General features: G+C 39.6%; 1 protein-coding gene across 2 annotated transcripts in view; it reads right to left on the bottom strand.

The window, feature by feature from the left end:
- Positions 1-13,466, bottom strand: part of MYH10 (myosin heavy chain 10) — a 103,535-nt gene that overhangs the window by 74,212 nt on the left and 15,857 nt on the right. For both annotated transcript variants that reach the window (XM_075771053.1, XM_075771052.1), the window contains exon 3: positions 12,790-12,946. In XM_075771053.1, coding sequence (XP_075627168.1) covers positions 12,790-12,946 — 157 coding nt within the window. The remainder of the gene's footprint in view (positions 1-12,789; positions 12,947-13,466) is intronic.

The raw sequence follows: 13,466 nt of genomic DNA, 5'->3' as shown, positions 1-13,466 counted from the left end.
TGGGTCACTGCCTGGAAGAAAGAGACCTTCCCATCAGCACAGATTCTGCTGCTGCCAGAGCATTCACAGCATTGGGCCATAAACACTACATAGCATTCTAAAGCACACAGGTGGTCTGACAATCTGCCATTCTTTGATTCCAAGCTCTGAATAACTTTTTCTTTTCCTCTCCCTTTTCTTTAAGCCAAGCCGTACTGGACTGATAAGCACGGAAAGAGATCTGGTTACGGAGATGAAGCATGCCTTTATATTTTATGTTGGTCTTTAAAATGTTGCCTAGTTACTCCATAAACTATCATCAAACACTCAACACTATGGAGTGACTTGCAACAAACATCTCTAACAAGGACAGCAGGAAGACTGACAGGCACAAGTTTGTTTGCTGGGCACCTACATTACTGCAGATCAAATATACCCTGACACACTTATGCTCACCAGGAGATTTCTGCAATAGCACTGTTTATCCTACATGTCACCTTTACCTTTAGTTGTGCAATAATCTTTGCTATGTACATCTTAGTCATTCCCTCTTCAACATACATTCTGCAACTTCACAAAGAGACAAGGGCAGTTTACAGAAATACAGTCAGTATTTTGCTAACAGTAACCTATTAAACATTCAAGTGGAATTTTCAGAAAGCATGTAATTTGCTAACACTATTATAAAGGTGACAATTCAAGCTATAATACCTAAACTTAATCAGTCAATCCTGACTATTTAAGGAAGCTGAACCTACCCATGCCCAAAGCATCCGATGTGGTCCCTCCACCAGTGTTAAAGACAGACAACGTCATTGTCAGGTTACACTCTTCGGGAGGTTTCAGGTGACTAAAAGGAGGGAACATCACAGCCATATTCAAGAAAGGTGAGTAGGATCATTGCACTATCCTAAAAGCTGGAAACAACCTCCAGAGGTTAGAGATTATCAAGGACACTGGCCCTCTTTAGAGGAAGACCATTCCTCTTGATGTACCTTGAAACTGCATTGATCTTTTTCTTCTGGCCTTATCATCACCTTATTCATCTTTTTTGGTCAGGTTTTACAGCCAAGTCTTATTTCTTTGAAACTGTCAAGCAATGTACTTGAAGAAATTCCACCTCTTGGTCCTAAAAACATGCAACATTGTAGTTCATACTAGAAGTAAGATCAAACTCAGGTGCACTCCACTCCTCATGGGTATCCAGTGGTTTTAAGATTTAGAATAATAATATTTATCAGCTTTGCTTCATCAGGGCTCAGACCCTTTTTCCACACAAGACTGAAAACCCCCAATGCTGGCTCGGACATCAGTCCATAAAGAATTGCATCAAAACTCTTCATCCAGCCCACTGTCATCCACTTCAAAGGCAAATACAACAGTGCTGTTTTAAATCAATTACCAATCCAGGTCTGTTTACCCGATATTTCCCATATAGCACAATACAAGACACAGACAGCCAGTGTCTACTACATCTCCTCTGCCTCGGAACACCAGCCTCAGACAGCTGTCAGGCGGAACTGCCACAAACCACTTTTGACAGACCAGTATTTCACTCTTGCCTCTTTCGTGTACTTTGTCTAATTACCCTGAGATACCTCCAAATGTTTAGGAAAGGGCTGAGAAGGCACCTCTTCACTGTGGGGTGGGGGCACTGATGGAGACACTCTACAGGCGTTCCTGCTATCTGTGAAGTTAAAATAACAAAAGCTTTAAAAAAAATAATTAGTATGTGGTTCTATCCCTTACTCTAAAAGATGTGAGATTTGAGATAAATCACAACAGCCATACTTCAGTTTTGCTTACTGACTGACTCAACATACTGAGTTAATTATTATTAAATGAAGCGTAGCAGAGGTCAGTCAAACCCCAGTTACAGTTTACACTGCAACTTGTTTAGGGTGAACCATAGCACTGAATACAAGTATTTCTTGCATGTCTACAGCAGAGCTCACGACCACACTCACTATTCACTACCTCAAGCTGCTGCACGAGTACTCCAGCACATAGCACAAGTGGCTAACCTAACGCAGCATCATGAAACTCTGGGAGAACAAGCCAAGCTATGAATTGAGGCTATTTTAGAAGTCACGAGTTAGGTATTTGCAACATTAGCTTGAAATTACCCAAATTCCTAAAGCAAAAATTGTGACATTTATTTTCAGAGTTGCTAGCCAGAGCTGAACCAGCATGAAAGGAGAAAACAAATAGCTGTCAGACTACGTCCTGCCCACTTAATGAAACTGTGGGTAGCTTCTCCATTACACACCAGATAGAATTTGAATTTTTTTTTTCCAGTCCTCATTAAGTTTGAAGAAGCTCAAACACGGTTTATGTTTTCACTGGCAGTCTTTCACTACCTTTATTAACTATCATTAAGAGAAGCTTCAGTGAGTCTGAGAAATGAAAACAGAATTGCTACATTTGTGAGCAGAAGTTAATAGGTAAGACATTTCTTCCCTAACAAATTCATTCAAACAGGTATGGATTTATAACAAGACTCACAAACACCCCGATCGATTGTGTAATACCAAACTTATCTACCCTTCTAAATGGGTGACTGCTGTAGTTTAGGAGATGAGCGGAGAATACAAGTCAGCCTTCAGTTCAGAGAAAGACCAGAGAAAACTGCACAGTCCCAAGGGCTGATCCACGCTAGGAACAAGGGTCGAGATGTACAACAGCCGATACACAAAGAGGGAAACAGCTTCGACTCCGAGCACACTCCAGATGTGCCACACCATCAAGCCAGTCAGGTCAGCTACAACAACTTAAGGCACTGATTTACCATCAGAGCCAACGACTGGTTCTCACAGAAGCGTTTAATGCAACTTAGCTGAAGGGCAGTAACAATCCATAAGGCAGCACCTTCAAACTGCTCCAGCTAGAGCTGCAAGGACTTGCTTGCTAATTGTTCTTCAAATGACACAGATGAGCAGTTTCTCAGCCTTCCTGATTTGTGGCTCCCAAAGAGCTTTCCCAGTAGAAATGAACAGCTCCTAAGTCTTCTACACAGGCCATCCCTATGCTTGTTTTTCAGTTTTTATTTGCATGCTCCTTAGAAGTAACCTAAGATGAGTAGTAATTGGCAAGCCACAGGCTGGAAAAGGTTTATTTGGACTGTAGAGTATTCAGCATAGCAGTGGTTTCTATTCTCCATCAACCCTGCTTAAGTTGCTCTGTTTCCCATGTAGTACAATTTTGTCTAGACAAAGACTACATTGTCAACTGAAACACTGACTCAAGGAGATCTTTTAACTGTAATATCTGCCATTTCAGCTCACTCATTTAACTTCTGCTCTTCTCCTTCCCAAACAAATAAGCAAGCACAAACCACTTAACAAGACTGGCTGTGAACCAACTTTCACTCTAGTGGCTCTTCCTAAGCTGTTTCATTATGCCTGAACTCCACAAGTTTGAAAAGACAGCAAGTACGATAACAGTACATAGCTAGGCTTGCTAACTTCAACACAAGATGGTCAGTGGTTTGGCGTTTTGCTCTCAGTCATACACAGGACAGGACACAGATCATCTAGCACATCACCCCAGCCCCAGTAAGGTCAGCCACACTACACACACCAGTGATTTTAACACAGCGCCTAGCAATAGCTAGGCTGAAAACTTGTACACATTTTTCTGATGGGTATTTTCTAAGACTCATAACAAACCTTTTGATAAGTATGTTCATCTGAAAATATTTTAAGTCCCAGATTGGCTGTAGAGACTTCTTATATCTCTGTTCTTCAGCAGTGGAGTCAAGCCATTACTTCTGCCAAATACTGAACACCATATGTAGTTCTAAAACGCTTTCCCAAGAGAACACATAAAAGCCACTGTTACAGTCTCACAAGACATTTCAGGAGACAAAAGCTCATGAGCTTCCACCACTTTACATGCCAAACCTTGTGAGTATGGAAAGGTACATGACAACAAGCATTGCACAGCACACAAAGTTTAAGATAATTAAGATTTGGGGATGGGGGGTCAATATCTCAAGTGAGACAGTTCAAATATTAAAATTGTTTCCTCAAAGGACCCAAGTTAATGCTATTTTCTTCTATTTTAAACACATATTTCCTTTAGGTTTGATTCTGAATAGTTTTTAAAGAAGTTAAACAAGTCAGAGGACAAACACCACACTTACCCTTAACCTACCCTCCTGTGTCTAAATCGCCACTAAGTTCTCAATAAACTAGTTCCGCACAACTATTTGAAATTGCACAATATAAATCTGTCCTTCAGCTTTGAAAGAAAAATTCACAGGTATATTCAGATCTCCTTTCCTTTGCAGGAAAAACAATGACCTTCATTTCTTTAAGGTCGAAAGAGCTTTTGCTCATATGCACTTGTGCACACACAACATTTTCTTCTCTTTGCAACTGTTCTAAAAATGAGCATCATATATTCCTTATGCTATTTTCAGGGGGGAAATCCTTAAAATCCTCTTCTCTCTCTCCCCCTTAAGCACATAGGCCTGACATTTGTTCCTGGAAGCACAAAGCACTAACATTGATCTGATGCTTCACTGCATCTGCTGATAATTAAAGTAATCCTTCCCAATCAGAAATATTCATGAACAATCACTGGTGATGGAATGGCTTCAATTGCTGGGGTTTTTTTCCTATGTAGCTTAATACTGTTTCCATCTAAAAGTCCAGTGTATATTACCCTAAGAGGGGTAATATCTCCCTATGGAGGGCAGGAGGGGAACAGGAGGAGCATCTCCCCACCAACCCTTTTCAGCAGCTCACATCCCCTTTCTTCCAGACTTAGTCATCAGTAAGAAAGGGATGTGAAAAACAAGGATGTAAGAAAGAAGAGGATAATCACTATAGGAATTTTTGACCCAATAACTGCTGTGAATTCATTCCTGTACTAAAGGCAATGTTTCTCTGTGGTTTTGTAGAAAGTGCAACCTCATCTTTTAAATCTATTTCAGTTGAGATGCTGAATGTAACCATGAACAACTACTGCTTTAAAAAGACCTACAATGACATTTTACCAGTTGCCTCTTCTTGGCCAATTTAGCACTTCAGTGTGGTAAAAGATACTACTTATGGATGGAGAGGACCCCAATAAAGAGTAATTAAGCTCTGTGCAGTCAGAATAAGCTAACAGCTGTGCTACAGTTTCCAGGAGTCTCATCAGCGTCTCCAAAGCCAACCACAGCAGATCCCTGTGCTCCTACCTCTCCTGTGCACTGCACACCAAGGCACCCACTCACCATCACACTCCACAACCCCCCAGTGTTAGGAAGACATGGACTACTACCCATTAACCCACGTGCACTTTTACATGCAGGTTAAAGAAAACTTACTGATATAGCAATATAGACCATGTAGTCGGAATCAGCATCACACACTCCAACAGCAGATAACATAAGGACCCAAATTAGAAGTAAGGGCGATTCCTCACAACGCTTTCCCAGTAACTAGCAAATTCTCCTGCAACTTCCTGATCCATTATCCTCACACTTCAAGCTCAAGAATACCTCAAATGGCTTTTGTGACAAGCATAGGCTTTCAGCACCCATTAAATCTGGAGGCACAGACTACCACAGTTTAGCTATGCTGCTAAAAAAATTGCTTCTTTTTGTTGTTTTGAACATGTCATTTGCAAATTTCAAGTAATGACCCTTTGTTCTTGCACAGGAAGAGATGGGGTGGGGGAGGATCGCTATTCCCTCTCCATGTGCCACTTCAGATATAGACTTCTGTTATATCTGACCTGAATTATCATTTCAATGTTGAACACAGTTTTGTTGATTTCAGTTGTTTTTTTGAATGTCTTCCTGTCATATTTCCTCTTCAGCCAAAGCAGGGAAGGCTGCACAAAAAGTGTATTATAAATCTATGGCAAAAGTGTTTCCTGATTTGATCCCTTTCCAGTTACTCCTCACACTCTCTACCTGATTCATAACTGTTGCTGAACACTGCATTTAGACTTCCACAGACCCATTTCATCCCCTACAGCTCCTGCTCAAGCAGTACCAGCTCCAACACTACTAACAAAGCTCATTCCCCTCAGGACACCGCCACTGCACACCGGTACACACAGCACCTCACACACTGTTTTAACCTCCTGTACACTCTGAGGTACAGTTCTTCACATCAGGCTCTGTTTGCTAGCCGGGATAACAATATAAGCTGAGTACCCCCTCACAACCCCTTCTCTTTTCCAGGTGAGATGTTTATAAACAAGAAGCATGCACACGAGGAATGCAAGTTCCACAGGGTTTTCAACAGTAACCCTGCCAAACCATAAAAAGCAGAAAACAATGGCCAAGATTGGTCAAAGTTTAAGCAGTTTTTAAGTATATGAAGGCCGTTCCTCATATTGCAGTTACTTAAGAGCCTCTGGTTAGGATCATTATCAAATTACTTTTGGAAAGCCACATAGGCCATATCAGTTAGCCCTCTCTTGCCCATACAGATTCATCCACAGATCAACACATTTGCAAGGCACAACCTCTCTTTAGAAAACCCATACGGAGTCTTTATATATGATTATATGCATACATGCGTACACACATTCCTGCAAAGGGTAGTTTTATTCTTTGGAACAGTTTCTACCAATGTGTTTGACAGAATCATGAGTATGCTGGTCTTCAGATTCCCAGATCTGAAAGGGAATCTCAAAGAGATGGCACCTAGCATCTAACATCTGAGTGTGTTGGTACCAAATGTTTTGTGCAAATGTTCCCGTGCGGCATAGTCGGTCAGCTATTCATCTCTGAGATTAAGAATCTGGTTCTTGCAGTTTGCTACCATCATTTTCCTATTTACTAACCCTTCAGTTTGAGAGTGATTCCCTGGTGTTTTTCTCAAAGGAATGTTCCCAGCCTGAGAACTTCCCTGAGCAACTTTATAGCAGTCACAAATAGAAAGAGGTAGTTGCATTTTTTCCTTTTTTATCTTCTACCCATCATCTGATGGCTTTGCCATCACTCAAAAAGCCCTAGAATAAAAAGAATTTTAATGCCCTGGAGTATTCAGAAAGCCATGAGCTTTTATTCACCTTGCTTTAATGAAACAGCGTACTAGAGGTGCACAACACCTTGCAACTCGGAATCACTGAGGAAGGTACACAAGGTCTGTCAGGAGTACCTAAGCAGCCAAATACCTGAAAGCATGAAGTAAGGACAAGTGAAAGGAAACTGGATACACACCGAGATATAAACTGGCAATCGTGCTGGTGACGTGAGCCTTCAGTTATTGAAGACGAAGAGCAGAACACCACCAGCCCTCACCAGCTCTCTCCACTTGCTAAGTGATAAAAATTGCTCCTACTTCTTGTTGCTTCCTTGCTGGAGTATAACAAAGGAATTTAAGTAAAGAGAAGAGGGGAGGAAAAAGGAGCTACTGCAGTTGCTAGCAGTAGCAGCTATAACATAGCTAAACTCAGTTCAACACCCCAGAGGAATGCAGACACAACTGACAAAAACCAGTTATTGTGCAAGACACATACCACCTCGCAGTGCTGTTACTGTGTAATGTGCTGTCAAGATTAAAATACATTTAAGTTTTTCTTGCACAAGCAATAATGTCTTGATGTACGTCATCTGAAGGCTAAAGCCAAGCAGAAGTGAATTATCCATTTCACAACTACCTAGAAAGAAATGGAGTTTAAATTAAACTAGAGCCTCAGAGTAGAAGCAGGTGCTGGCTGAGTAATAGGCACAAAATGATTCATCTCATGAATGATTTCATAAGTTGGATGTACTAAGTCTTGAATTCCTGTCTGTAGGCTAGCACAGTCACAATTCAATTATGAGGCCAGCTTGCATAGCAAATTTTGAAGTTAAAATCATCATCAGTTGGTCAGAGTAGCAACTGAAGACCATGAAACAGGCTAATCTGCTGCAACACTTTACTGCAGAAGTGAGGAGAAAACAGTCAAGTCACCAACAAAACTAAGGATTCTCTAGGCAACAATTGTCACTCCCATCTCATTTTTAAATAGGAAAAAAGTTATGCAAAAAAAAGTCAACCACTTCAAGTAACACTTCTAAGCAACTGAGACTTAAGAAAAAGTTGTTTACTGTAAATATCATTATGCCTAATTAAGTTCATAACCTTGAGGTTTAACGCCAATAAAGAGCAGGGATCCAAACACATTTTTACACAGAGAAAGACAAAGGTTAGGAACTGCTGTCACAAGCACTAATGTACCACATTAAAACTTTTCCAACAGTAACAAAAAATTTGAGGAAAAGAAACTTGGTAGTATGCTATAATTTAGTTCTAGAAACTAAGTTCAACTGTTCAGTAAGTAATTGCTACCGATGTCATTCGGAGATGGTCTAACAAGGCGCAATAATTTAGATCATGAAAATAACTTCACAGTCACTGAAGCGCACAAATTTAATACCAAGAGACAGAACGGAAGAGTGAGGGGAAGGAGATGAGATATTGCACAATAGGTTCAGCTGACAGAAGCACTTCTTGTTTTACTTCAAATTCAAAAATAATGAGGTGAAGACACTTTCACCACGATGGATATCAGTTTTTTCTACTTCATTTCTTACTTCAAGAATCTCCTTCCCTCCACTCAACCATTAAGACCGCTGTATATCACATTCCTATTGGTATACAAACTAATTTTGATGTTAATGTTATTGTCACCTAAGTATTTATATTCTGTCCAACCAGGCTGCTGGAAAGTGAAAACACAGAAATCACAGCATAACAGCAGAGACAACTATAAATCCTTCACATTACATTTACCACACAGCTAGTTCTGCTTAGACTGGCCATCCTGAACTTTGTAATGAGTTAAAAAGTTTTGGGGAATCTTTTGATAAGTCAAGATGTAATGAAAATATCAGGAATATTAATTGCACATATAATAGGTTCTATATACTCCTCACACACAGAATGCTAGTTGTCACTGCCAGGCTTTTTAGTCTCAGAGCAATTTTTTCCTCTTCCATGTGAAGATTTAATAGACCTTTAAAGAAAACAGTTGTCATATTTTAGTTTCAATTCTTTTCTTCCATATCTTGGGGGGGGGGGGGGGGGGGAACCAAACAAGACAATGTCCCCAAAAGAAGGACTTTAATCAAGATTAACTAAGAATATAGATCAATATGATGTTTTTTAAGAGAGAAGTATTGCATCTGTAGGCAGCACTGGCTTCTCCAACACCAAGTGTTCACTTCATGTATTACGCTGTTTCCGATAAACCTTCTCTGCAACAGGATTAAAGGCAGTCCTAAAATATCAGTGCTAATTTAGTGCTCATCAAGATGTCCTCAGGGAAACAGGATAAAAAGGAGAGACTAAGCATAATTATACAAGAGTAATATTAGTAGGCAAGCTGGTCTTTGGCAATAAAAAGCAAGCAAGTTTTCCTTAGTATTTCTTCCAAAGCACTTTCAAGAGTCAATGAATAAAGAGGCATAACAAAGCAATGTCATGCTTCCTCTAGAAATACAGTGGAGGAATAGGAAGGGAGGAGGGAGAAGAGAAAGCCAAGTATGGTAAAAGCACTAGAGAAGCGTTTATGTTAGTGCTGCTTTCACACAACCAAGTCTCCCTTGCTAGTAAAATATAGATAGTCATAGATGAACTATTTGACTTACAGAATTAGTTTTCTTAAAGAAAATCCTAGTCCCTGTCAAAATGTTTTCATGTTACTGCCTATAACTTTTAGTGGTACAGAACACTAGCAAGCCTTGCAAATTGTATTACCAAACAGAATTAAGGTCAATGTTGTCACAGGGATTAGGATACCAATTCCTTACGACCACGTCAACTGTCCAGCAGCCGTCATGCTCAGTCTAGCATTCTTTTGTGAAACATGCCAACTGCAACACTATGTATTTATGCATTTGATTTCTGTCTAGGGCTAAACAATTTCAATATGCCTAAGCAGCCCCTGGGTTATGTGTACTTACTGCTTCAACATAACATTAGGAAAATGAAGAGAAAGCACAGCAGAAATCCACTAAACCACCTGTGAAGTAACACTTACCCTACTACCACACTACTTTGAAAAATAATTACTAGGGGAAGAGAGAGGGGAAATCCAGTATGTAAAGCTGAATGGCATGTTATTATCTTCTGAGGTCAAGGCACGAGGTAATGAGTTTTTTCCTGAAGAGAAATCCTGTCATAACCAGAACGCACCCGAAGTCTTGCTTGGTTTTAATAAGACTGTGTTCACACTTCATCTTTACTACAAGTCTTGCCGAAAAGTCAACGCTCACGAGATCCAGAGATCAGTGAGGTTTGTTTTTCCTTGCAAAACCTGCCTCACATCCCTAGTGCATCACAGCTGCACCACCACCAAACTGTTCATCTGCAACACTCAGCCATTAAAAGGAATTCTGCACCTCCCTTTCTTGTGACAGCTCACACTAATTCAATACATCTCCCTGGAGAATACTATTCCCTCTCCAAAATGGCAAACTGGGCTTCTTGAACATACTCTCTATGGCATTTCCCCCCAGACCTTCCTCCTCCATGTCTAATAAGCCCTGAAATAGATTTTCAGCCCATTCTCCCCACCAAAGGGGGCGATCAGAGCTGACCTGTGAAGACTGCAGGGCTGAAGGTCCTCCTAAACAGGAAATTCTTCAAGGGGACAAGAATAGAGAAGCAGTTTTGTGACTGACAGTTAGCAATGCTTCCATACAACCTTTTCCTAACAGCACACCGTGAAGTGCAGTGCTGCATTTATATCACCAGTTTAACAAAATGGAGTATTTCCAGCAATATTTAAGACAAGGAATAACTACTGAGATGCACATATGTGAAGTTGTTTCAGCTGACCATGAGACCTTTTGCTTTCATAATCTAAACCCGAAATCTATGTTTCATTGTTTAAGCATAAATATTATTTTAAAGAGAGAACTCCAGATCAGCAGAAACTTGAAGTTTATCTTTAATCTTCCATGCTCTGAATTAAAGGCAGGAAAGCATTAAGATACTGAGTAACAGTTCACTCCCTGCACCCAATTTCCAGCACAGAAAATTTGTATTTTAAGAAATCAGGTTGTTCAGAGTCACAGCTCAGGTCCAGGTATCCTGTTAATCAGTGTAAACACATCTCACAAACACCTAGAAAATTAGTAATTTGTGATTAGCTACAAGGAAAGTAAAGATGATTATACTGAACAAAATACCACTGAACAGACCAGAAAAATACAGCCAACCACTTTCATTGACCTAGAGTTAGTGGCTAAGATATTTCTGTAAGGGTATGGTCATATCATCCAAAGGAATTGCATTCCTATGGTTTCAATTTCAGGTTTGAATCCTAATAATTAAGCTTTAGATGTCAAATACTGGAAACATTGAAGTCATTCATATCAAAAGAAACCTATGAATACGTTCTAATAGCAATAGCATGACACGCAATGATACTGGAAAAACTAAATCTCACCTACCCACTCTCTCTACCATCCTATCTCTATCTCCCAAAGCAACTACATGCACAAACATGGACATGAACTGTAGAAGAACAGCTCTACAACTATGTTAGTAACTTACCAGCAAAAGCATCTTGGTCAAGGGTTATGCCTCAAATAAGCAAGTCAGAGGTCTCTACTACCAATCTGAAGCATTGTGATTAATACAGCTAGTTCTTGGTCAGAGACCCAACTATCCATTGAGAAGCTTGACAAGTTTTGGTGGCCCCAATTTGCTGCTCTTCCATTGCCTGTCCCTGCATCACCCCACTCAGTGATGATGGCATGGGTTCTTCTGGGGTAAAAGAGCACTCAGCAATCCAGCAACCTGTAGTTTATTATTAAGCAGCCCTAAAGACAAAGGCACAACTGAAGAAACTAAGACTACAGTGATTTATTTAAAAGACAGGAAATGTCTTTTTTTAAAAAAGATTTACAGTTAAATGGTTGATTAACCTGGTAGCAGAAACAGTGTTTTCTTAGTTTGTGTGAACAAGGTCAAATAGCTTTTAACCCACTTCCAGTACATCTATACCAGGTCTATAGAAGAAAACACGGTAAATTTTTTCAGACCTGCCTCTATTACACACACTTTTCTAGATACAACATGCTGGTATTTCTAGGTCAGCAAAACAGACACCTAAATATGGACCAATATTGGATAGCATGAGCTGTGTTTCCAACATACTATGTCAGAAGTGCAATTTTACAAGTTCAACACATTTATATAACATCAGATTCACAGTTTTCATATTTGTCCAGCACAGCCTTAAAGCCAAAAATTCAAAGCATGTGCCCACCATAAACTTGCTCTCTATTCTACTACAGACATGACCTATACTAGTTTGGAGGAGGAAAAAAAAAAAATCTTCAAGGTTAAGCATTTCCCTGACCTCTTTTTGAACTCAAACATACTATTGTTCCATTGTCACTTCAGATTATTTGTCAGCTGCCAAAACACCAACATTTTTATAGAATTAGAGACGAGTCATTAACATACTTTAGCTTTCCTTTTTCAATCACACTTTCTCATGCTTATTTCAAAGCCAGTGCACTAACATCTTTTGACATAAATCTTATATCTTTTTTTTTTTTTAAGAAGAAAGTATTTCTGCTACAACTTTCAGTGCCACCAGTTGGCACAGTACACTTCCTAGTAGTGTTAGTTGGCTTCTGTGCCTCAAAGTCAGACAAATATGCTGACAGGGGTCAATCTCCAAGTTATTTCTATTCTGAAAGTTTAAGGTTCTAGATAAGAAAGCTTCCCCCCCCACCCCCCTTAACTACTAGAAAAGATTCTGATCTTACTATATAGCTGGATAACGAAGCTCCTGAGTTTTAGGTACGCTACAAAGAGTTGTCAACTGACGGTTAAGTAACATTTAACTAATTCTTACCTTGTAGCATGCATCTATATGCAGATTCAGATATTGCATAAATGTGCGGTGGCATTTCATGGCGCTTCTTCCCTCGGTACATCTCGATAATATTTTCTGAATAAATCGGGAGGTTCTTGTAAGGATTTATAACTACGCAGAACAGCCCTGAATAGGTCTTAAAAAAAAAAAAAAAGAAATTAAACATTTCTGTTAGTGAACAGTATTGAAATAGAGCCATAAAGAGCAGAAAGCTTTTTTCCCCCACAGGTTCTGTAATATTTATCTCAGAACAAAATTGAGGTCTCTTTTCTTGAAGAACTCAAAATACATGCTACATTCAAATTATTGGTTTTTAGTTCTCTCAAAAGGCTCTTTAATTACCTACATAAAAGGTAATTTAAAGATAATAAGTATGAGTAAATATGAAGTGGAGCATCTGATATCTTTCCCCACAGATACTTAAATTTCCCTTCCATTTGCCAAGTTACAGGATTTACAGACATCTTTTGATGTTCGACTCCTTCAGTAAAATGTGCAAAGTTTTGGGTTTTTTTTTTTTTCATTTTTTAAGGAACTGATAATCTCAGTTACTCTGGTAAATAACTGGGATAAGGAAAAAGCCTCTTTCCAACCACCACTACCTCTGCTATCCTACTGTTTTCTCATATCTGTAAGGCTGATGAGCAGGAAAGACC

This window comes from Balearica regulorum, chromosome 18 (genome assembly GCF_011004875.1).
Source record: "Balearica regulorum gibbericeps isolate bBalReg1 chromosome 18, bBalReg1.pri, whole genome shotgun sequence".
Lineage (NCBI taxonomy): Eukaryota > Metazoa > Chordata > Aves > Gruiformes > Gruidae > Balearica > Balearica regulorum.
The sequence above is the reverse complement of the archived record's forward strand: the minus strand, read 5'-3'. Positions and strand labels throughout refer to the sequence as shown.